Source organism: Seriola lalandi, unplaced genomic scaffold (genome assembly GCF_002814215.2).
Source record: "Seriola lalandi dorsalis isolate HSWRI2012SDOR001 ecotype SW California unplaced genomic scaffold, Sedor1 jcf7180002054491, whole genome shotgun sequence".
Lineage (NCBI taxonomy): Eukaryota > Metazoa > Chordata > Actinopteri > Carangiformes > Carangidae > Seriola > Seriola lalandi.
In genome coordinates, this window is record NW_019525044.1 from 25,793 (window position 1) to 48,790 (window position 22,998).

General features: G+C 42.8%; 1 protein-coding gene across 1 annotated transcript in view; it reads right to left on the bottom strand.

The window, feature by feature from the left end:
- LOC111659812 (fibroblast growth factor receptor-like 1) overlaps nt 1-22,998 on the bottom strand; it is a 29,261-nt gene that overhangs the window by 4,701 nt on the left and 1,562 nt on the right. Inside the window, exon 3 of the mRNA XM_023412874.2 lies at nt 5,723-5,995. Coding sequence (XP_023268642.1) covers nt 5,723-5,995 — 273 coding nt within the window. The remainder of the gene's footprint in view (nt 1-5,722; nt 5,996-22,998) is intronic.

The window sequence follows — 22,998 nt, forward strand, 5'->3', positions numbered from 1 at the left end:
CTTCTACTTTCTTTTTTCTAAGCTGTCAAAACAAAACCCTTTCAATTACAGCTGTGTGATGTCTGAAGCATCACACAGTAATAGTGTATTATTAGCCACATGTTTCTGAAATGACTATACTTCTCAAATTATAGGGAAATATCAGTGCCATAGTGATATTGTAGGTGTGTTCCTCTTTTTAAAGCCTGTTTTAACTTACAATTACTATCCTGTTTGTAATTTTTGACAGTGTCACTGTCACAGCTCTTATGGCAGCGACCCAACTCCAAGCAGTCCTAGCAAAGTGTTCTTGGCTCTATCTGAATAAATTTAGCATTTATAGATAGGCTCCTCTGAGCGGGGTGCATGCTCGCAAATGCTGCTAGCATTTGGAAGTAATATGATCAGTTTTCATAAGCCTGCTTCCAGGAGACAGCTGTGGAGTTTATGTCATTGGCTGACATCATGCAGCGGCGCTAAGACAGGGCTTAGAGAAAATATAATGAGTGAAACCTAATCGACGGTTTGTGATGCGTATCGACTGTTCGAGTTAAGCATTGATGAATTAATACAGCGGATCGGGTTCCTCGCCAATATCTTTGTGCAAGAGACCATTAAGCAGATGATTATTGAAGAGAGGCTGCTGTTAAATGATTTAATATGATACAACTGAGGTGTCCGTTCACATTAGATATGACTGTTTAAGTCATTTGCAGCATTTTTAACAGGGCCAAGTTAACTGTATGTTTTAGTAACAATCCAAAAGGAAAAACTACCAGCCAACTCTGTACCTTTTGTGTCTTGTTTTGATTTTTGGTTCAGCGCAGCTTCATGTTGGATTTTTCTAGATGCAGTTTGGCACACTTGATTCCCTCGCAGGGTTTGATTGGGTCAGGTAAAGAGACCAGATGTGACTTCTAACCCCCTCTCTCTGCCTCCCTCTGAGTCCCCCCGAAACCCTCAAAGCTCTCTAGGGTTCTCTGGGTACAAACCCTCCTTTGTTTGTCCCCTGCAGCACCAAGCCCAGCCATGATGTCATGGCTATTTGAAGGGGTTTAACTGGCCAACTATAATAACCCATTCCTTTAAAAAACAGCCTCCACTGGAAGAAATATTTCTCTGTTGCTCACTTGGGCTCTCCACATTCCTCCCGGTTCCTGAACCTCCCAATCCAAACAGAACATGGTCCCACACTGCCGGGGTTTTCTTTTTGACTTTTTTTTTTCTCTGAATCTATTTCCTCTCTACTTTTTGGCGATTCTAAGGAACAATGGCACCTTTTATACGTCTGTCCTGTTAAAGCTATCCCTTGCCACTATTGTCTCTACACAATGTTGACTCACTAGGCTGCAGACAGGGGCGAGGTAAGGCATCCCACTGCTGCCATATGATTGTTATTTTTGGAAGATTGAAAAATAAAATAATAAATGAGGGACTGAGAGGCCTGTAACTACACGAGAGGCTTGTTCTTGTATACTGGAAACTCAGTAAAAGCTGCAACTTATTATGGAATCAGTGATCAAACAAAAATCCTTATACTTTATGTACTGTATGAAATCAAAAGGTTCATTATGCAAATGCAAATTCAATTACAAGGATCATGATTCAAGTGAATGCTCATGCAAGTAAACGATCCAAGTTAAACTATCAAGTTGTTTAAAATGCAATCAGCCTCCTTCCGCACAACCTGAATCCATTCATGGTCTTGCTGCAGTGTTTCGGTTCTGACGCCATCCCCTCCCACTTCATTCACAAATCCAGCCACAGGAAACAAGTCACTACACACTCTCTCTGCTGGCCTCCAGTGCCAGCTGCATCACAGGAAAAGGCCTGATGATCCGGGGTCACAATGAGCTCCAGATGTTGTTGGGGACATTGTAATGTCCAGGAAAAGTTATGTGTAGTGCCCTTGCATCACACTCTGGAAATCTCCAGACAGCTACCACATGTGATCAGTCACACATGAGGCAGTTTATACAACATTTGGCCTGACAATGTCGCTGGAAAGGAGCAAAATGAAAAATGTGCTACGAGAGCCAACATCTCTATGTAGAAATAATGTGCGCTGCCAGCCCTGTATTAGCCCTGTAATATATTATCTGTGCAGACATAAATGTTAAAATCCAATCCTGTAAATGTTAATATGACAATCCCATGTTAATGCTAATATGAAACCTGCTGCAGCCTGAGCAGCTGGGGACGGAGAGGCTGCTGTATGTATCAGTCTGTCCTGGTGGGGGTGCTGGGAGGTGATGGGGCCAGTTGTCAGGAGACCACCCCAAACAGGGCCCAAACAGCCAGCTGGAGGGATTGAGGAGGCGCCATGTTGCACTGACTGACCAGATTCTTCAGATAGCTCAGGGGAGGACAGGCTGTCCGCTGGCAGATGGGAAGAGGGATATCTCTCCAGCAGCATGGAACCCCCTCCTCCTCCTTACATCACCCTGCAAAACCCCTCACTCTCACTTCCAGTCCCACTCCACGTCTTCGCTGTCTCTTTATCTTAGTGTCTTTCTTCTGCTTGGTTTCTCTGCTGGCTCCCAGGCAATGTTTAAAAAGTTATGCTTTCCACGTTGGGCTTGAATTTGAACAGCTGCCAGGATTTTGTCGACCCTTTTCCCCTGACCGGCACTATAACCGGCTGCAGTTGCTTCTTGTACTTTTTCAGTCTGTGATCCAGTAAAAATAATAAACTGACATGACAGATACTGTATGTAGAGCTACTCTGGGAGATACCCCTCATTTACAGTATTTCAAATAAATAAACTCTTCTCTGATCTTTTTGAGAAACATAATTGGGCTCCAAGCAGGTTAACTGCATTCAACTAAATTAAAATAGCTAACAATTAGTTGATTCAACCTTGATGGAAAGTGTTGCTCATGGTAATTGCGGGCTATTTGGCTGTATTATACTGTAAGTGTTTTGACAATGAGGCCCCCTAATCTTTGTGGTAAAAAGGCACCCAAACTCCACTGCACCCCCGATGGAACAATTATGTATAAAAACAAACGCTGCGGTGATGGACTGCCAGAGTGTAATGGATGACGGACAAGAGAGCAGAGAGAGGGGAGGGTTGAGTATCTAGAGTCGGTCTATCACGCACTCACTACCACCAGAGGACAAGTAGGAAATGGAACAAACCAGTTAAGGATTAAGAGTCAGGCCAGAAAGTCTCTAGGTAACTCCATAAAGGGCAAAAACACTTGTGATAAAAATCTCAAGGAAATATGCTTCCAAGAAAGACTTCTGATTGAACTTCCTAAGGTATTTTTTTCCTAAAGTAATCACAGAGTGGGAGTAGAGCGACGCATGCAGTCAGGTTGAACTGATCTCCCGGTGACCGCTGCCAGCTTCATCACAGCGGTCTTCAACTGTTTTCATTGAAGTCTTCATTCTCACTCAGTCACACTTACAGCAGAAGCCAAACCAGACAAATTCTCTGTCACATAAACACACCACTGGGAGAAAGTTATCTATCACCGAGATTAATTGGGTAATTGTGTGTGTCTCCCGTGTCTGTGTGTGTCTGTGTGTTTCCGTGTGTGTCCGTGTGTGTGCGTGTGTGTGTGTGTGTGTAGTTTGGCCTTAAATTATCTAAACTATCCTTCTTTATCTCCCAGCTTTAAATCAATATTTAAATCCCCTCAAAAATTCCATGTGCATGTACAGTATTACTGTCTGCTGCAGATACAAATGCTTCATTTAAAAAAAAAAGTTGCCTTACATGTTTAAAGAACACAGCAGCCAGGGAAACTTTTGCAGCCCGCTTTTTTCTTTTATTTGTGTTTGGCCATGTTTATTCAAGCTCTTTCTCAGCTTACAAAGACTTCTAAGAACATCACTGCCAAAACTAACTTCAGGTTTATATGAAATAACACCACCACCAGGTAGACTCAGTAAATAGTGATCAGCTTTACTTTAACCCAATCATAAGCATTTCTAGCATATAAGCATTAGATTTCCTCAAGGATTTTTGGGGGGATGTACAGTATATAAAAACTGAGATTTCAATCATAGATATGAACCCGCTGTGGAGAATAGTAGACTTGGGCGATATCCAAAATTTAGTGTCTCCCAAATACCACAATATTACCATATTACCGCGCTGCAATTTAGGCGCCGCATGCAATGTACAGTAAGCAAAGCAGTGCATTTTTTTTTCAATATTAGGGAAAATATTTCGTGTATTTATATCTTTCTTCTTCTTCTGGACACTTTTTTAGGGGGTTCCAACTTCTTCCCAAAAAAAGTCTAAGCACAATTTTTCCTTCAACTGCTTTCCGTGCTTACAGTTGAGACACTTTTCATTACGAACCTGAAATGATGTAAAGATCTACTTGCTGCCATGTATCGATATTTTCTTAAAACTCAAATGCCTCCCAAAAAGTCCTGATCCCCCTTTTCTACTGATGAAAAATATCTGCCGATGTATTTTGCTGCTTTCACTTCAGTGAGTTTACCTTTCAAGTTTAGTTTAAGTTTCGCACTTGAGAGACACTTTCTGTGGTGAAAAATCATTACGTAGACATACTCCATCACATCAAATAGAAAACACACCAAAAAGTCTGACAGTATCCAATCAGGACATTGACGCAAACTTAAAATGACAGCACTGGGATATCCATCACATGAATGATTCTGAATATGTTCCATTTTCAGTGCTCTGTAAGTGCAATGCCGACACACACAAAGCCACGTCTGACTTTGATGCTATATGGCACAACTGTACAATGAACCTTGACATTATAGCTGGCTCGTTGCCTCGATCTCCAACCTGTCATTTTAGCACAATCAGCAGACACCCTCTCTTTGAACTCAATGACAACTTCACATTGAGGGAGACTAAAATAAACTTTGGTCCCGTCTATTCCCATGCTTTATTACAACAAGCGGTGTTTTCTGAAGTGCTTTTCAAGTGTTTTCCAAATCTGCCTGATTATGGCTCTTCTTCTGAAGCACAGCTGTCACAAGACCAGGCTGTAACTCCTCCTCTGCGGAGAGAGAGTGCAGACTCTGGCCCTAATTAGGCATCTTAGAGTAATTAGACTAAACACAGCCTTCACGCTCCACTCTGCTCATTCATCATGCTCTGCTGTAGCGCAGAGGAAATGCACTGTACGCACATGAACAAACGAGTAACACACTCAGTCAGACTGTGCTTAATCCTCCAAGCCCAAAGAGCTGTGTGAGAGTCTGAAGACAAACAGGCACTACACTGAATGTGTTTCTTATTGTGGAGCTGCAGACCTCCTGCCTCCACAGAGTGTAGCCTAAGGAAAAGGAAGAGCCTGAGATCCAATTGAGTCACAGAGGATGAAGTAGTATGAAACAATATCCCATGCCGCTGTTGACTTTGGGCAGGGAGAGGTAGGGGCTGTAACACATACAATAGATGAGAGGATCAAGCACTAAACCTCCATAAATCCACTTGTTTTAGACCTCGACCTCTGTGAGTGATGCTGTCTTTTAACATTTGAACTGTGGTGAGATTTTTGACAGCAGGGAAACTTTACAAATGTGGCCTCAAAACACTACAGCGGAAGATGATGTGGTCTGACCGTACAAATTAGAGGCTGACACGGTCTCTGGTTTTAGTTAGCACACAGGTGACTTCATGTTTTATAGATGCTGAATTGAGCTTGAATTTTTAACAAGACTGACACATTTTACAACAATCAATGATCTCATCTCAGGAACCAGCAGAGAAACAGGTCATACAAACTGAACCCCATCTGCACTCACCGATGACAATGAGGGTGTAGTTGATGTTAACGCTACCAAAGCCGTTGGTGGCTTTGCAGATGTAGGTGCCCGCGTCATCTGCCTCCACCTCCTTGATCTTCAGGCCCATGCGCAGGATTCGGAAACGGATCCAGCCGCTGTGGATGTTGCGCCCATCCTTGGTCCACATAATTAGGGGTGGAGGGTCTCCTTCCACCGGACACGGTAGCTTGATGGCACTCCCAAGCCGGGCTGTTTGTCTGTGAGCAACCTTCTCTGACACCCGTGGAGGTCCTGAGGACACACAACCGCATAATAAAATGATAATTTTTCTAAAACTGATTCTTTAAAACCGTAATATGGTTTTGCAAAAGTAAAACAAATCATGTGGTTGAATCTGCAGCCCACAATAACATTGAAATTGGGATTTGATTCTGATATCAATATTTTAAAATGGCATAGCACATCTTTAACCATTTTGTGCCAAAGAAATCAGAAGTAAGCAGTTATTCAGCAATTTCCTATGGTTATATTCTTGTCTTGATGGAACAACAATAAAAAGTGATTCCAATTCTTTTTGACGTATGACCCCTAAGACAACACAATGTCTAGCTGCAACTGCTCGTCACAAGTTGCTAATGATTTTTAGATTTGTATACAGTTTAAAGGTACAATTTACAGTAACTGACCAGGGAGAAAAAAAAGTAGAACTGACTCTAGAAAAATAAACATAATTTGTGGCAAAACAATTTCACCACGAAGCCGATTCAGTAGCTGTTCTGGACATTTCCTCTCGACTTGTAAGCCAACATGGATGAAAAGTCCATGAGGAATGTAAATTTGAATCTATGTTTCCATTAAAAAATGGGCAACTCCATCTGCTGATGAAGACTGCATGATATAATCAAAAGCTCCAGAACAACCACTGAATGGACCTTGTGGTGAGATTATTTCGCCAACTGCTGTTTCCAAGATCAAGAATGAACTTTGAATCTCAATGTTTTTTCCACTTTCCTCTCCCGTTAATTATCTCGTGACCCGTTAGGGGACTCCTAAACCCACAGTTTGGAAACTAATGATCTACACCACCACACATCAAACCCTAAGGTGCAGCTTGTGGAAACTCATCTATTGTGTTAAGTGGCAGAGGAAACAATAAGATGGCACATAAGTGGAAAAATTACTTAAATCAGGATGATTGAGCCACTGAATAAAGGCATGAGAGTAACATCCTTTATGTAGAACAATTTCAAAAGTATGAATTTAACTAATAACTTAGTTTATCCAACAAACAACACTGCACTGAGTATTTACAAGTACACACTTTACAGCTGTAAATCAGTGCAGTGAAATCAGCAAATGAAATAAAACATATATATATGTAAATATAGAGTCCTAATTTCTCTGACTAAACGCAGCTGTAAAACCAGCATTGGTGTGGGCAGATGGAATGAGATAGAGGTAATTTGTCATCTTTTTGTCTGATTACCCAGAAATGTTGAAACCAGATTGTAATAATTGGACAAGCCCTGTCGTCCACTGCCTGCACAGAGAGGGTAAAGTGTTCTGGCTTCGGTTTTGCGTAGCGTGCAAGAGATCAAAGCGATGAGGGGGGCGGGTCACAGTGAGACGGACAGCAGCCTGTTCTCCCTGCTCTTAATTGGCTCGGGCCTGCTCCCTCAGATCTGGTGAAGTGGAGCGGGCCGAAACACCCTGTGATGGTGTTAGGAGGCCTGCGCCGCTGCTCGCAAAGCGCCAGGCGTTCGACTAACCCCCCGACCAAAAACTAAACAAAACCCTGAATTACTGAGAAGACTAGACACCGAAGAGAAACAGGAGATTGGGGAGCTGGGGGGCTGAGAAAGGGGGAGGAAATGCAACCAACCCCTATAGCTTCAACAGCCCTCAAAAGTACACAGAGCACAGTCTGTGCCTCAGAACAAATGGTAGCAGTAGCAGTAAAAACAATGGGGAGGGTAAGTACACATGGCCTCTCTCAACACATACACACACGCTCTAACACACATAGGAGTCACATTCCTTTGGTGCATTTCACACATATGGTAAACAAGAAGTTCATTATACTGATGGGGCTGCACTGGGGGGAGGTGACACAGGTAACTCCATCTGGTCGTTTTATCCATCACATTGCCAACAGATGTATCTCAGTTGCAGGTACAACATCTGGACTGCTGTGCTCGTGACCTCAGATGCTAAAAAGCTGGACACACTCATATTTTCTTTAAAAAAAAAACCCGTCATGCCACAAAACTCAGTGAAAAAAGGGGATCTTGTGAGCGTAAACACCAATGAAAGCCTCCTTCCTTTTTGTTTCTGTCTTTCCCAACCATGCATGAACGCACACACACACACACTCAGAGTTTTCCTTCCTCTCTGTGAATGGCCTTTCCTGGTCCACAGCATGCACAGGAAATTGGAAGTGTCATTGTTTATGTCTGTGGAGAAAACGCAACCACAGTCTTTTTGGCTGTTGTCAGCTGGCCCATATCTCACTCCTCTCCTACCAGGAAAGCAGAACAGAGGCGCTCACTGTTTCTACTCTGCTTTAGCACCACAAACAGGTCACAGCGTTGGCTTGGTGCTGCTGGGGCTCATATGGACTGAGTTGATCCCAAAAGACTGAACCGCCTTGTAAAAACATAAATTCATTTCTGACAAAATCTTGAACAAATAGGCTTCAGTTATCTCCTCTGACTTATGGTCCCACAAGCCACTCAACCATGTGCTGCTTCTAGATTAATGGACGGGACTGGCGTTCAAAACAAGGCCTGATTCATGTCAAAGGTTTAGTTGAAGCAAAGTTTCGAAACACATTGAACCTACATTGTCAAACAAAGACATTTCTTGAGAATGATATACTTCCTAAGAAAATAAAAAGAGATAGGGGAACATCTAAATGCTCTTTTCCATTTGTAAAAATATACAACGATGCGCTGCAAAACCTCTCTGCAGTGTTGTTGCAGTTGTACAATCAACCCAAGTCTTCTTGAGGAGAATCCTTTTTTTGTTATGGTCAGACAACTTTTGATTTGTGTTTCTGTGAAACTTTGCCTAAATTAGCTAAGTTTGGTACACTGTGATGTCTTAAGGCATTGGTACTTTATGCAAATTCACTTATTCATATTCACTTTCTTGCAGAGAGTTAGATAAGAGTCATATCACACTCATTTCTGCTAAATATAAAGCTACAGACAGCAGCCGGTTACCTTAGCTTAGCACAGCTTAAACAGCTAGCTAGCTTTGTCAAAAGCAAAGCAGACTTCATCACCTTTGAGCAGAGCCAAGCTTACAGTTTCCTCACCTCTAGACTTTATGCTAATCTTCTATTAACTGTATCCTCATTTACCAAACAAATGTAAGAGTGGTATCTTCTCATTTAACCAACTTTTGGCAAAGAAATAAACAAACAAATGAATAAATAAGCCAATTTTCCAAATTGGCAAACTATTCCTCCAACTTTGATAAAGGTCTATGTGATCTTGAACTTATTCAGGACAACTCCTGCTCCTGAACTTTTTGGCTTTATAAACTAAAAAGCTTTGGCTGGTGCTCCAAGCACAAGGAATGTGCAACAAATGATTTCCTCCCTCCATCTCTGCTTCTAAAAAAACCTTTTGAAGTCTTTTTAAAAACAAGGCATGAAGAGGTGCTGAAATCAAGGACATCGTCTGAATAACTTAATAAGTATTTGTGCTGTGTGCATGACCACCATCCTTTCTTCAGCAGGGACTCTCCTACTTCTTCTTCTCCTCCTCCTCCTCCCTCTCAAGGACAGGTTCTCTTAACCTTGGAGATGAAAGCTCAGAAATCACACAGAGGCCCTGTGTAGAAAATCCAATTCTGAGAAAAGGGGAGTTATTGCTTTATCTGCTTGATTGTAAGATACACAGTTCAAGATGTCCACAATACAACAGGTAATCACATCGTACTGGAAGTAAAATGTACTGCACTTTTCTCTGCTGTTTTAGCCTGGGTCTTCTGAGGCTCTCTCCCGGTTTGCTGAACATACCATTATGTTCCTCTACGCAGGCTGTGATGAATGGGAATCTGCCAGATTTTTGACAAACTGCTGAGTAGTTCAGTTAGTTCAGTGTTTACTCAAATTGTTAGAATTGTTAGCTTGTCTGTAAATGGAAAATGATACACATGACCATATGGGCTTTCCCGAATTGCAGCATTGGTACGGCGCTCCTTATTATAGCCAAGCTCCATGTGTGAATGGAATCTTTCATAGCGCAGGAAGAGGAGGAGGACGCCTGGCGACTCACAGAATTAGCTCTGTTTTCCTTTGCTCAATTTGGTGATGGATTATTTTAAGAGAAAGGGGTACATTCAATAAGGGGCATTCTTGTGATGTAGACTAAATATAGCCATTTTTACAAAACCTTGTGGGCAGGTTAATGAACTGTTGATCTGATGTGCAGGCATCCATGGAGGGAAGTATGTTAGGAAATGTCAGAATGCAAATGAAAGAGAAAAAAAAGAGGAACATAGAAAAAAAAAAAAGAAAGACTACAAAGGCTGCCAGGATTGAGCAATGATCAGATGTGCTGGCACCTCTCTCCTCATTTATTTTCTCTTTTACAAAACACCTGTGGGTTTGTAATGATGTGTACATGCATTTTTTCTCCCATACAAAGTGCTTTTGTTTTTTTTGGTCATTGCAAACATGTCAATAAAGGGTTGGCTTGGCTGCTGACAGATGCTCCAATAGTGAACACCTGGAACTTAACCAACCACAATGAGAATAACTTAATAATGGATGCAACACCGTATGCCCAATATTTAAAAAAACACTGTAAACATCTTCTAATAGAAAGGATTTGGGCCTTAATCTCCAGCCAACTGCAAGAATGTCTTATGCTTCAAAAGGCTTTTGCACACTGCCAGACTGTAGTGATTCATTACCTAGATAAACACTGATCTGAGTCAATGTGTCTTCAATATGCAGTATTTACATAAAGGATAAGAAGCAGACAGACAGATATAAGCTGGAGAATGCTTCCTCCTACTCAGCAGCACTGTGTTAGTTCAGCAGACCGTACAAGAGACCTCTAACACAAGAGAGCATGGTTTAATGGAGCCAGTGCTTCCAGGGAAATATTTTATCATGCCTCTATTAAAATCTCAGGATGGGAAAAAAGTAGAAAAGTAGAGTTCAAGGAACATGATAGGTAAGTAATGCACACACACACAAAAAAAAAAAAAAATACATGAAAGCTAGAAACCAAATCCAGAGCCGGTGACTTCACTTGAGACTGGAGGGGTTGGTTGAAGGCGAAAGGTGAGGCAGACACCGCAGCTCAGGGAGTGTGTGAAAGGCCAGAGCTTCTGTTCAGAGCCTGCTGCTGCGCTTAGCTATACATTTCACAAGCAGAGATAAAAATCGGCATAAAACAGTGAGAGTGGTGGGGGGGGCACCTTAGCAATTCAAGAAAGGAGGCAAGGCAAGGTGAGGTGAGGGGTTGGGGGGGGCTGCAGTGACGGGGTGAAAGGGGATGGGATATATGGAGTGGTGGTCGAGGCTGTTCTGACAGCAGCGGGGCAGCGGAGGGTGAAGAATGCCGTCTCTTCTTACCCCTCCAGACGTCCTGCCCAGCAACTTCACCCAGTGTGGTAATCAATACCTGTTATTTTCCCCTCTCAGCTTTCCAATCAATAGATAAGAGCGGGGTAAGACCAGCCTGGGACAATGGCTCTTTCTTTCGGTACCATCTGATGTGGGCTGAATAGCAACTTCTTCGGTGGTGGGAATGGTACAGGAGGAGCTATTGGGTGACATGAGGGACTAGAGACACAGCAGGAAGGGGTGGAATAAAAACAAAGGGGTAAAGAGAATAAGATGCTCCAGTCGATCCATCTGATTAAAGCAGAATCGCTGGAATAACATCGCTGCTTGTTTTCAGTGCATCTGCATCTGCTTCCTTCACTAATGGCTCCAGAACAACAGGCTCTTGCCGACTCCTCATCAAAAGAACAGGAAAGAAACAGAGAGAAATTACTCCAGCGTCGTAAAGCTTCTGGAAACATCTCCATCACGCGGCCTACCCTTTACAGGCCCTACTGTGGAGCCTTTGAACTCTAAGCTGCTATATTTCATTAAACTTGACTGCCTTCTCCCGGCCCCAGCTGCCTCTGTCGGAGGAAAGGAGCATGTGTGTGAGTATGTGTGTTTTGAAGATTCCTTACTACTGTCATCTGCTGTAATACGGCAACAGAAATCCAGCCTACACCCACAATAAATCAGTTAGACATAAATATGTTTGTTTGTCATAAAACTGAATACTGGTCATCATTCATAAAGACAAAGACTACAATCACAAATATAAAAAATTAATGCACTTTTATGACATAGAACAGTAACACTGAGGAAGACTACTTGACACTGCAAATACCATAAATTTAGTAAGCGTGGCCATTGTTCAGGTCATTTTTTACTTACTAAATTGATCACGACACGAGATATGTCTGAATCCAGGCCGCTCTAACTTAGAATTTCCTGAGAGGAATCCCCCACTGTACGTTTTATTGATACTTTGATTATGTGAAAGGCCTCTTTTAATTCAGGGTCACTTTCCATAAGACGTCCGTACTTTTCCATACTTCCACAAGCTTGGAAAGTTATGGAGTCTCCCTTATGGAAAGTCTTCCACCTGAATTAATGGAGGCCTTTCATATAATGTTTTTGGAGTGGCTGTTTTGTCTCATTACTGGATGGTGGTTACAAGTTGCAGTGCTTTTCCAGTGTGCTACCTGCTCAGCAACAGCACAGCAAATGGGCATTTTCTTTCAGAAGTGGTCACCTTTTAGGCTATTATTATTAATAATGCTTTCAAAGAGTCTTTCTTTCCCTGCTAAAAATAAAACTCTGGAACATTACAGTATTTCACTGACTTTTGTTGGGTAGGGAGGGGTTTGTTCATTCTTGTTCTTTGAGATGGATGACATGTTCCTCCATTACCGTGGACACTAGTTTATTTTGAGTCATCCCATTGACATAATCCGCCCCGCAGCTGTAAATATTCACTAGCACATTTAATGTGTATTAATCTCTGGCTTAAAATAGTCACCAACAAATGCACAATCTACTCTATTTTGAATTACATTTGCTAAAAACTACAGCGTTCAGCTGTTTTAGGAAATGACCTGGCATTATCTGGGGCTGAGTGCCAAAGACACAGAAAAAGACTAATGCATTGTTGGCTTTCGTCTTTTCATGGGATTAGTTAACAACAAAAACTGTAGAATAATGCCAACCTTATCATTTAATGTGCTTCTTTTATCTCTCTCTGGTTGTGTGTTTGTCCACTTTAACAGAAAAAGAAACAATGGCCAATATAAGAAAATATCTTTAAAACAATGTAATAAACTGAATAAAATTATAAAATAAATATTGAATAAATTACAAATGTAACTGAAGGTATTTTTTACTGTGACTTACTGTCTATGAGAAGTTTCAATCCAAAAATATCAATACAATCCTACAAAGTCAAACATTCTGCCATTGTCCTTAGATAAGACAAATACAAATAAAAACTCTCTTTTGAATATTGTCAGTAAATAGAAAACACTAATGCACTAATTCAATAGCATAACTTTTCTTGCAATAGTGAATAAGTAATTCACTGGTCATAAAGAGCACACAGTGAGTGGCACTCTAGTCGCTTTATCTCACTCCATTAGGCTAAGGCCTGGTGCACACACAGGGGCTGAGTGTGTGCTTAGGGCCACTTATCAGGGAAGAGGCAACAGGAGGGAGGCTGGGAAGAGAAAGAAAGGCCAGATAGAGTCACAGACAGAGAAAGAGGGGTCAGGGGAGTGGAGAGAGAGAAAATGAAGCCAAGAAGAGAGAAGTAGGGTGAGGGTTAAAGAGAGGAGAGTTGATTTAGAGAGTGGCAGGGAGCAGAGGCTACGATGGCAGAGAGGCCTTCTTTAACACACTGCTCATAAGGAGAGGAGGGCTGCATGGGGGAGTGAAGGGGGATTAGGTGGGCCCTGGCGGCAGTAACCAGGAATCCCAACAATCTCACACCCCACTCCCTGGCCCAGGATCGGCCTCAGCCACATGACACACTCAAACAGACCTTTCTCTCTGCAATACAGTGCAGGGCACCAACAAGCACCTGTTTATGACTGTCTGTCTAATATGTTTGGAGATGGACCAACCACTTGGCACTGAGAGGGACATTGTGTGAACACTCACACATGTTTGGCTGCTCTGGACTGTCTGTGTATTGCCTCTTCTCTCTCACACTTGTACACAAACGCAGATGTATGGAGTTAAGTTGCTACAAAAAGTTCTCATTATTATCCTCCAACCTGTCTGTCAAAGTTTGTGCCAAATTTTATGGGATTCCCTTGAGGAGTGCTGGAGATATTGCATTCACAAGGCCAAAACTGTATTTTGTGAGGTCACCATGACCATGACCTTCAACCTTTAACCACCAAAAAGTAATCAGTTCGTCTTTGGGTCCACATGAATGTTTATACCAAATTTGTAGAAATTCCCTCAAGGAGTTACTGAGATATCATGTTCACGGGGCCAAAACTGTGTTTTGTGAGGTCGCTGTGACCTTTGACCTTTTACTTTTGACCACCAAAATCTAATCAGCTCATCACGGAGAACAAGTGAATTTTTGTGCCAAATTTGAAGAAATTCCCTGATGGCTGTACTGACACATCGCGTTCACGAGAATGGCACCTGAAAAAATAATGCCTCTGGCTCGGGCTGTCGCCAGAACGGAGGCGTAAAAAATCCACAATATGACTTGCTACTATTCTGGGGTTTATTGAAATAAGCGCACATGTGACCAGTTTCTTCTTCAGTGTCCTTATAAAATTCCCTGCCCCCCTAAAAGGCCTCATGTTATCTCTTACATTACAGTTATTCAAAAGAGCTCCACACGGATCCTAACCTAGTTGCTCCATACCTGGCACTCAGGACACCCAAAAAGGCCCCAAAATGATTCAATTGATATAAGAAAGATGGAACGTTTTCTTTTACATAAAATTTTACACATTCTTTTATGACTTGTCTCTAATTCTTCGCTTTTGTCTTGCTAACTACTGTGGTCTGGCTTGTAAAAATCCTTAAAATGAAACAATGTGAGAAGGAAAACTCGCTCTTTGGTTGAACTACTCATGGCTGATGTCCAAACTAAGAACATAAACTGCGATTAGGTTTCACAAATAGACATTGTTTTATTTAGAAGGGCTGGAGGCCAAAAAGGTTGGGAACACTGCTCTAATCTTTGCTTTTGTAAAGAATTACTGAATAATTTGACCTTTTCAGGCTCAAAAATGATTTAAACACAGAAAAAACTAGAGAGAGAGAAAGAGTGCTGATATGATACCCAAGTTTCAGTACCAATACTTGATACTTGATACTTTTTTCAAGGCTTACAATTATGATTTTCTACAAAATGTTTTTCTTCAACTGGGAAAAAAGACACACTTCCAGATGTTAAATGTTGAGTAACATAAGCAGCCATACAAGAACCTTTCCTATAACAGTAAGCTGTAAATTAGAAATGATCTGATCAAAGAAGAAAGAAAAGTACAAATTCAAGCATTTGATGCCAGCTTTCGTTCTTTACCATTTTCAATACTAAATACATTTTACTTGGTACCTAAAAAGTATCGGCCCTCTGTCCCATACACCGTACATGTGCAACAGACCACAATCTGCCTTGCCAAAACAGTTGGCAACCACTGCTCCAAAGCATGTTGCTGGACAATAAACTCTTGAGGCCTGTTACACTGTCTCCTCATAACAAGAACGCTGTTTTTGTTGTTTCATGGCCTCAATCAGTCAACAGTGAGGTGCATCCTGCCACTCCCTACATGCCTCCTCCTTCAACCTTCCTGCATTCCATAGTGGGAAAAAACGAACTCCAACCTGCTCACTGTGTACAGTTGACACAGTCGGAGTCCAGTCTGGAGGTGCTGAATGAGATGCAGATGTCTTATTAAGTCGTGTCATTGCTCAGCGTTGGGCTGATGTTGTACTGACTGGCAGAGAAGCACAGAGGCTGTAAAGAGGGCCGTTCTGAGACAGACATGCTGTCAGTGGAGGACCAATGTGTGTGTCTCTGTGTGTGTTGTGGTCACATCTGTGTGATGATGATGATGATGATGATGATGATGATGAAGATGGCCGAGCCTGGCGCTGAGTGCCCCTCATTTCTCCGTCTCCAGGAACCCTACACCAGCGTACAGTCTGACGATCAGCCAATCTCCATGACACTGGGAAGCGCTTTACACCAGCGCCTTTGTCAACAAGGTCTTTTCAGGAGGGGGCCAATGACAGACTGTGATGTAGCAGGAGTGTTTGGGCAGAATGGAGCGATTCAGACGGGAGCAGTAGGGAGGGAGAGGCTAGAAGAGGAGTGGGTGAGGGAAAGAGAAAGGCGGGTGAGACAGAGACGAGACAGAGTGGGGAGAAGGGGGAGAAGCAAGGCGAGACAGGCGGAGGGGGTGGAGGAACTGGCAAAGCTCTCACTGACAGCAATGGGGCCTCTTGACAATCCAGGAATATTGTCTGAAATCAATCTGTCATCGTGGAGCTGTTGAGCCTGTCATTACGATGTGGTACTCGCCCTTTCACAGTGACAATTTGTTCAGTGCTTTCCCAGTTCACCTTACTACTCGGCTGCACAAAGGTCACTGCCCTCGATCCATCTCTGTCTGCCAGTCTGGCTGTCTCTTTCTTTGTTAATCAACTATCCACACAGAGCTATACAGTACTTTTATCAAGCTGACCTGCACAGAAACAGATGGCTGACGACCAGAATAGACGTCCTGCTGCAAGGACCCCATTGAATCTCTGTATTTCCTGTGAACCATCCAGTGCATGTAAAAAAAAAAAAAAAAAATTTAAAAAACAAGACTAAAAGGCACAGTGGTCCTTTGAGGTAAATGCTAACGTGCACATGTTAACATGTCCACGATGATGATGCTAGAATGTTGTTTAGCAGGTTTAGTTGCTAATTAGGACTAAACACAAATTACTGATGGCCCACTTTTAATGTAAACATTTAGTGGCATCAGTTGTTTAGATTTCAATAAAAAAACAAAAATTCACATTCATGGTGGTGTTAGAGGAATAGTCAGAGGACCACCAAAAATCATTGAAGTCAGCTGGATTCATCCAGAGGAGAATATGAATGTCTGCATCACACTTCAAGGAAATTGCTGCAGGAGTTGTCCAGACATTGCACTCTAAATCAAAAATGTCAACCTGCTGACATGTATTTTACCAACATAGAATAAATGGCCTGGAAACCATGAACATCTGTAGACAATGTGGTGCCAACTAATCAAGTAGATGTTAAGATATTTCACTGAAGAAGTGAGAAGTTTCACCTGGTAGATGAATAGTCAGAGGCTCACCAAAGTCATTCAGATTAATCCTCTAGGAAACATAAATACCTGCAGGAAATTTCATAGCAATCCATCCAATAGACGTCAAGATATTTTACTCCAACAAATGTCACCTCCTGGTGTCGCTACAGTAAAAGTCAGAGGATTACCAAATCCTCTGGGAACTGTGAATGTCTGTATAAAGTTTTATGAAAACCCATCAAATGCTTGTTGAGATATTTCAGTCTGGACCAAATTGTTGGACCAACTAACAGACCGGTCAAACCGACAACCTGACACTGCCATCTCTACAATCTTTTCGTTAATCTAAAAGTTAACAAAAAGAACAGCCAGTTCAGCTATTTGTCAATCTAGACACAAATTAACTGTATGAATGGAGAAGTACCCCAATCTGCCAAGCCTCTAACTCCGAGTATATCCAGGCTGGGGGCTGGTCCAAGGCCCAAACTCACATCTCTGTGCATGAGGAAATCAAATCAGTTTCACTGCATGGTGCAGAATTCCAGTCTGGGACAGCAGTAGCCCTGCTATAAAATATGACAGATTATACTCTTTGCTCCTGAAATGATTTTTCCTCCCTTGTCCTGTTCCACTCTTCAAGTCAAAGCGGGGACATATTTTTCCATTCATTATAGAAGGAATGGGTCCCCTGAATGAAAAATCTGGGCCTCTTTGCCTCTTCGCCTCCGCTTCCAGCGTTGAGACTGCTGCTGCCGGAAATGGGTGCAAACAAATTCCATCATGACAGCCTATATGCTTGCAATGAAAACTCCTATTTTGACATACTGTGACAAGCAATCGCCCCAACCAGACTCTTTATAACCTCAATCAATGGGGACAATGCTCTAAGAATTTCTGAGGTCGCTCAAAAGAATCCCTTATGAAAAACAAAGTGGAAGTGAAAAAGCCACAAAGCCATGTGGGGTCTCATTGAAGCTCATCGGAGGTGAACTGAAAAGGGGTGGGGGGGACTGAAAGGAGTGTCCGCGGGTGTGTGTCAAAAGCAGCGGAGGCCTCATTCAGAGCTCGTTATCCCTGCCATTCCCTGGCTTGGTGTGTGTGAGGGTTTGAAACCCCCAGAGAGAGAGGAGGAGGTAGCAGAAAAACAAAGATTCAGAAAACTTGAGGCGTGGATGTCTGGCGTCGGGTTATAAAGACGACTAACAACCAAGTGTTTCCTCAAATCATAAATAAAAGGAAAACAATGGAAGACTTGATGGCACAGTGAAGTAAAAAAAAAAGAGAGGAACCTCATCCTGAAATGATATGCAACAGGTACCTCCCTGCTGCCTGATTTGGTATTCTGATATGTCAGTATGAGACTACAGCGGCACAGATTCAAGCAGGCTGTGGCAAGTACAGCAAACAAGCACATACAGTAAGATGGGGCAGATAATATTTCTGCACTTTAAATCAGCGTTTCATTCACTAACATCACAATGACAACTGGTGGACTTGTCCAAACCTGCTCAGTCCAAGCAACATCCTGAGGGCCACCATCACGTAAATAGAGCATGCTGCAGATATATTTTTTTGAGACAACAAAAGGTTGTTGTGGCACATGATTTGCTGCTTTTGTGCAAGGGCGCTCAACACCAGCAGAAGATGCAACAAGGAGCCAATGTTAGAGGGAAGACATGGAGAAGAAAAGAAATGTGAGACCAGTTTTCGATTTCTGCGCCACCTGCCCGCAGCTGTATGCAGACTCGTGGTCCTAATCATAAATCTACCAGTTCTCTACAGGATCTACCAGTTAAAATCTACAGGAAAACAAAACCGGCTTCTCCTGTTGAGGGGTGAAAGAGGGGAGCAATTGGAATTTCATCTTTTAACTTACTAAAGTGACTGAGTGAACAGCTGTGCAGCACAAAACCAAAGGAGGGGGGGGGTTTCTCTCCATGACTTGGCTCCTCAAAAGAAAAAGAGAAAACAGAGCAGGACTGGAGAAATGAAGGAGGCTTAGAAAGAGGGGTTGCGCAAGATAAATATTTCCCACTGTGGGGCTGAAATGCTATTGTAAGGTCACTTGTAAGGTTCCAGCAAGGCGGACCCTCACCCCCTCCTACAGGCTCGCTTCCAATCACTTAGTCTGCTCTCTTTCTGGCCAAGGGCGTAACACAGCAGCCTGAAGTGTGGAGTATAAACAGTGTCCAGTGTCATCAGATTATTACATTTATTTAACACCAAACAGCTGTCAATTAACAAAAACCCATTATCAATAAGTCTGGTTAGGCGAGGGAAGTCAAACCAGGGAAGCGAATAAAGTCGATTATCATTTGAATGATGACAATCTGACACCTCCGAGTGCACTTTGTAAACAGCTCCATGGGTTTTGTAAAAGTTAACAGGAGCAAAAGGAATTCTATTTAACTGAACCCAAATCCACTCAGCCAGCAGGAAGAGTGTGTGTGGTCTGAAAACACTCCCGCAGCCAACTGCCCAAACTAACTAATGAGCATTGTACACACAGAGACCTTCATATGCTTCAACAGGATTTTGTTAAAAAAAGCAGAAAATAAAATTCTCCTCGTGCCCGTCCTAGCATTAGCATACAGCTGAAAGTGACAAACGCTGAAAGTGGACAATGCCTTGTTGAAATTCCACATGAATGCTAATTGAAGTGGCCATTAAAGTCAGTCAATGAGGGGAGTCTTGCTCACAGGGATTATATGACCCTGCTAAAGTAAACACCAACTGACCTCCATTATGACTACTTATCACAGCTACAGCCTTTTCCTTTCTTTCCCCTGCGAGGGGTGAAGTCTGACACATTCCTCTCTTCAAATGTTTCCTCCTGAACTGACAGGGTCAGCAGTGTGTGCTGATAGATGGGAAACATGAATTGTTATAGTGGTGGTAACATTATTTCCGTGATAGAAACAGAGGGATCATAACAGGAGGAATATTATTTCCACCTGGTTTAGAGGAGAAGGAGGTGGAGCGGGAATAGCAGTTGGTATACCTCTGAGGTTTTCCAAATTGCCCTGTGCTCCTTGGATGTCTCATTATCATGACTTTTCTCAGGGTAATTTCAGCCTGCTTAATAAAACACACACATACATTCAGACGCACGAAAGCAGCGCTCATTCACTCTCGTAACTTCTTCTCACGCACCTCTAAATGGCAGCGCCTCAGTAAAGCGAGTCCCCCGTCTGCTGTGAGCTCTAATAGATGGCAAATAAGTCCAGTCTACGGGGATGAGGAGTGTTTAAAATAAATTACTGCTGCCCTGTCCAACCTGGGGGGACCACCACATGTAATAATCCATCCATTGTTCTCCACCAATGGACCCAGACTCGGTAAATAGGGGCTACGGAGAGCCGAGAAAGGCTGGGTGGGAGTTAAGGTCAGCTCGTGCCTTGTTTTAACGACAGCACATTAACTTAACTCACTTCCTTCAACTTAACACTGGTAATAAATGGGAGGAAATGCAGAGAGAAGCAGGGAGAAGGAAGGGGACATATGTAAGAAGGGTGGCAGTCAGTGCTGGTTGTCTGGTTTGGAAAACACAGGAGGCTGGAGTTGCACTGATTAGAGCTGAGGTAGAAGGTGATGGATGTTTGACACACCACAAGTTCTGCTGTGTGGTGTGTGCAGAGAAACAACATGTAACATGAAACTGATTTTATTTCTAATACCTAAATGGAGCATTAAAGTGTGAGTTGAGCTAGGACTGTAAAAAACGTGTTACTCAGCAGCAAAGCCGAGCTTTTTCAGCGCATTTCCCCCCCCCCTTAGTCTCACTAGCTTGGCTCACAAACCAGAACACCACTGTTACACCTTCTTACTATTCAGGAGCTATTTAAAAAATAAGAGGACTTTGGGGCATTTGGTTACTGAGAAACTAGCCTCATTATGGTTAAAGGAAATGGAAAACTGTCTAGGAGCCAAATGGCCTTGTGATTTTAAGAGCCCTTTGCATACAATTTATCTAGTACCTTCTTGTTATGAAACCATGATGTAACTCGGTTATAAAATGTATATTTTCCAAACGGGGTTGTAGAACAGTGTGCATGCTCTAAGCTTCACCAGATGCTTCAGAGGTGAAACAAATGTGTGTGGTGTTAAAAAAAAAAAACAGCAGATTCATATACATGCACAAAAAGACTCAATTGTATTTGATGCCTGTTTCTAATTAAAATGCATCAAAACACTACCATTCAGTATGTGTGTGTGTGTGTGTTCATTGTTAGGTAGTCCTGGTGTATAACAGAGACACCTGGTGCCTCTCTGTTTCTCCCAGGGTGCATTTCTGCAGATCCATATGTTCAGGCTGCTGCATTCCTCAGTTAGTGGAGCCCAGTGGTCCCCGGGCCTGTCACCACATTAGAGGCTCTGCTGGGACACATCACTGAGCACCTCCTCCAGCTGCTTGGGGTGGCAGAGCACCAGAGGGGGAGGAAAGAAGGCGCTGGGACGGAGGAAGTGCGGGGGTTCCTAGAAGGGGTCTTAAGAAATAATTCTTGCTTGGCCAGTCGCAAAGTCGTGGCAGTGGAGAGAGGGAGGGTCCACATGTGAGTGAGCGAGTGCATGTGTGTGTGTGTATGTGGTAGGGCAGGGGGTCCTGGGTCAGATGTCGCCTGATGACTGACAGCAACAGGCTTAAATGCGTTCACCCAAACTCACTGTTTTCTCAGAGCCATTGTCTGAAATGTTTAGATAAAGGCAGTAAAGTAACACTTCAAGTGTGTTTTTACTGTTTCACACATACGTCACAGGGGGTCTGTCCTTTATAATTGAATTTACATTTGTCAAAGATGTCATCATACATTGTTAAATTTTACTGGGGCAGTTTTACAGCTTTGCTGGCCTTCACTTCATTATAAAAGCAGAAGGTTTGAGTCAAAACCCCCCGACTGTATTTCACAGTGTGTCAGAGTCAAGCTGTTGCGTTTGGACTGTAACACTGAACTCACTGTTTCGCTGCTTCTGCTGGGAGAACTGTGGGATATTTGCACCTCACAAATTGTCAAGCATCATTCAAAATCATCTCACTCAGACTGTCTGCCAACTACATAACTGTTGATGTGTCTCTCTGTCTGTGCATCTGCAACCACTTTCAGGGAAATTATGAAAAACAGACTGTAAATTCTTCTTTTTGTCTGATATAAAGTCAGTATCGAGCCATTGGACTTCCACTCTCCATCATCCCATTGGATTCCCCTTTGGGTTTCTCTGACATCTGTTAATCTGTAAACATACAAAATTGCCTGTCTAATCTTATTTAGCCTTCACGTCTTGTTTACTTTTGGTTTAGTCGTGCCGTGAAGGCACGGCTGCCATGCTGTGAATGAGGCATTGTCTGCAGACCCACAGATGTAATCTCCCCCTCTAAACTGCCGCCAACCCCCTCCTGCCTCCTCTACCTCAAGCCCTGATAGCCACATGCAGGTATTGTACCTATCAGACGCCTCTTGAATTCACTTCCACGTTGAGCTGGAGAATAAAGACAGCGCTATGGAGCCTGGGTGTTTTGCCAGTGCGAGGTCTTCCGGGGAAATGTGTCTGGCTTTCAGATTTCTCTCATTAAAGCTGGAGTTTAGTTTCAAGTTTTGCCTCAGTCTTTGACTCATGCCACTGGATTGCATCAGACATGGTTCAGTAGTCAGTGATGGTGGATGAAATCATAGAAATTGCTTCGACAGTTATTCACAACCTGTTGACAAGCTCGCTGTAAGTTGTCTTTATAAAGCAAAGTATTGATACTGGCACAGTAAACAGTGCAATGAATTGTGGTCAGACTGAGGTCTCCCACTCTCCACACTCAGTGTTTTGGCCATGAACACACACACACACACACACACACACACACACACACACACGCGCTGATGTGAGGCAGTTCCTTGGCGGGAGAGCTGGACTCTTACACTGACTTGTGTTCTTTCACCCTGGGA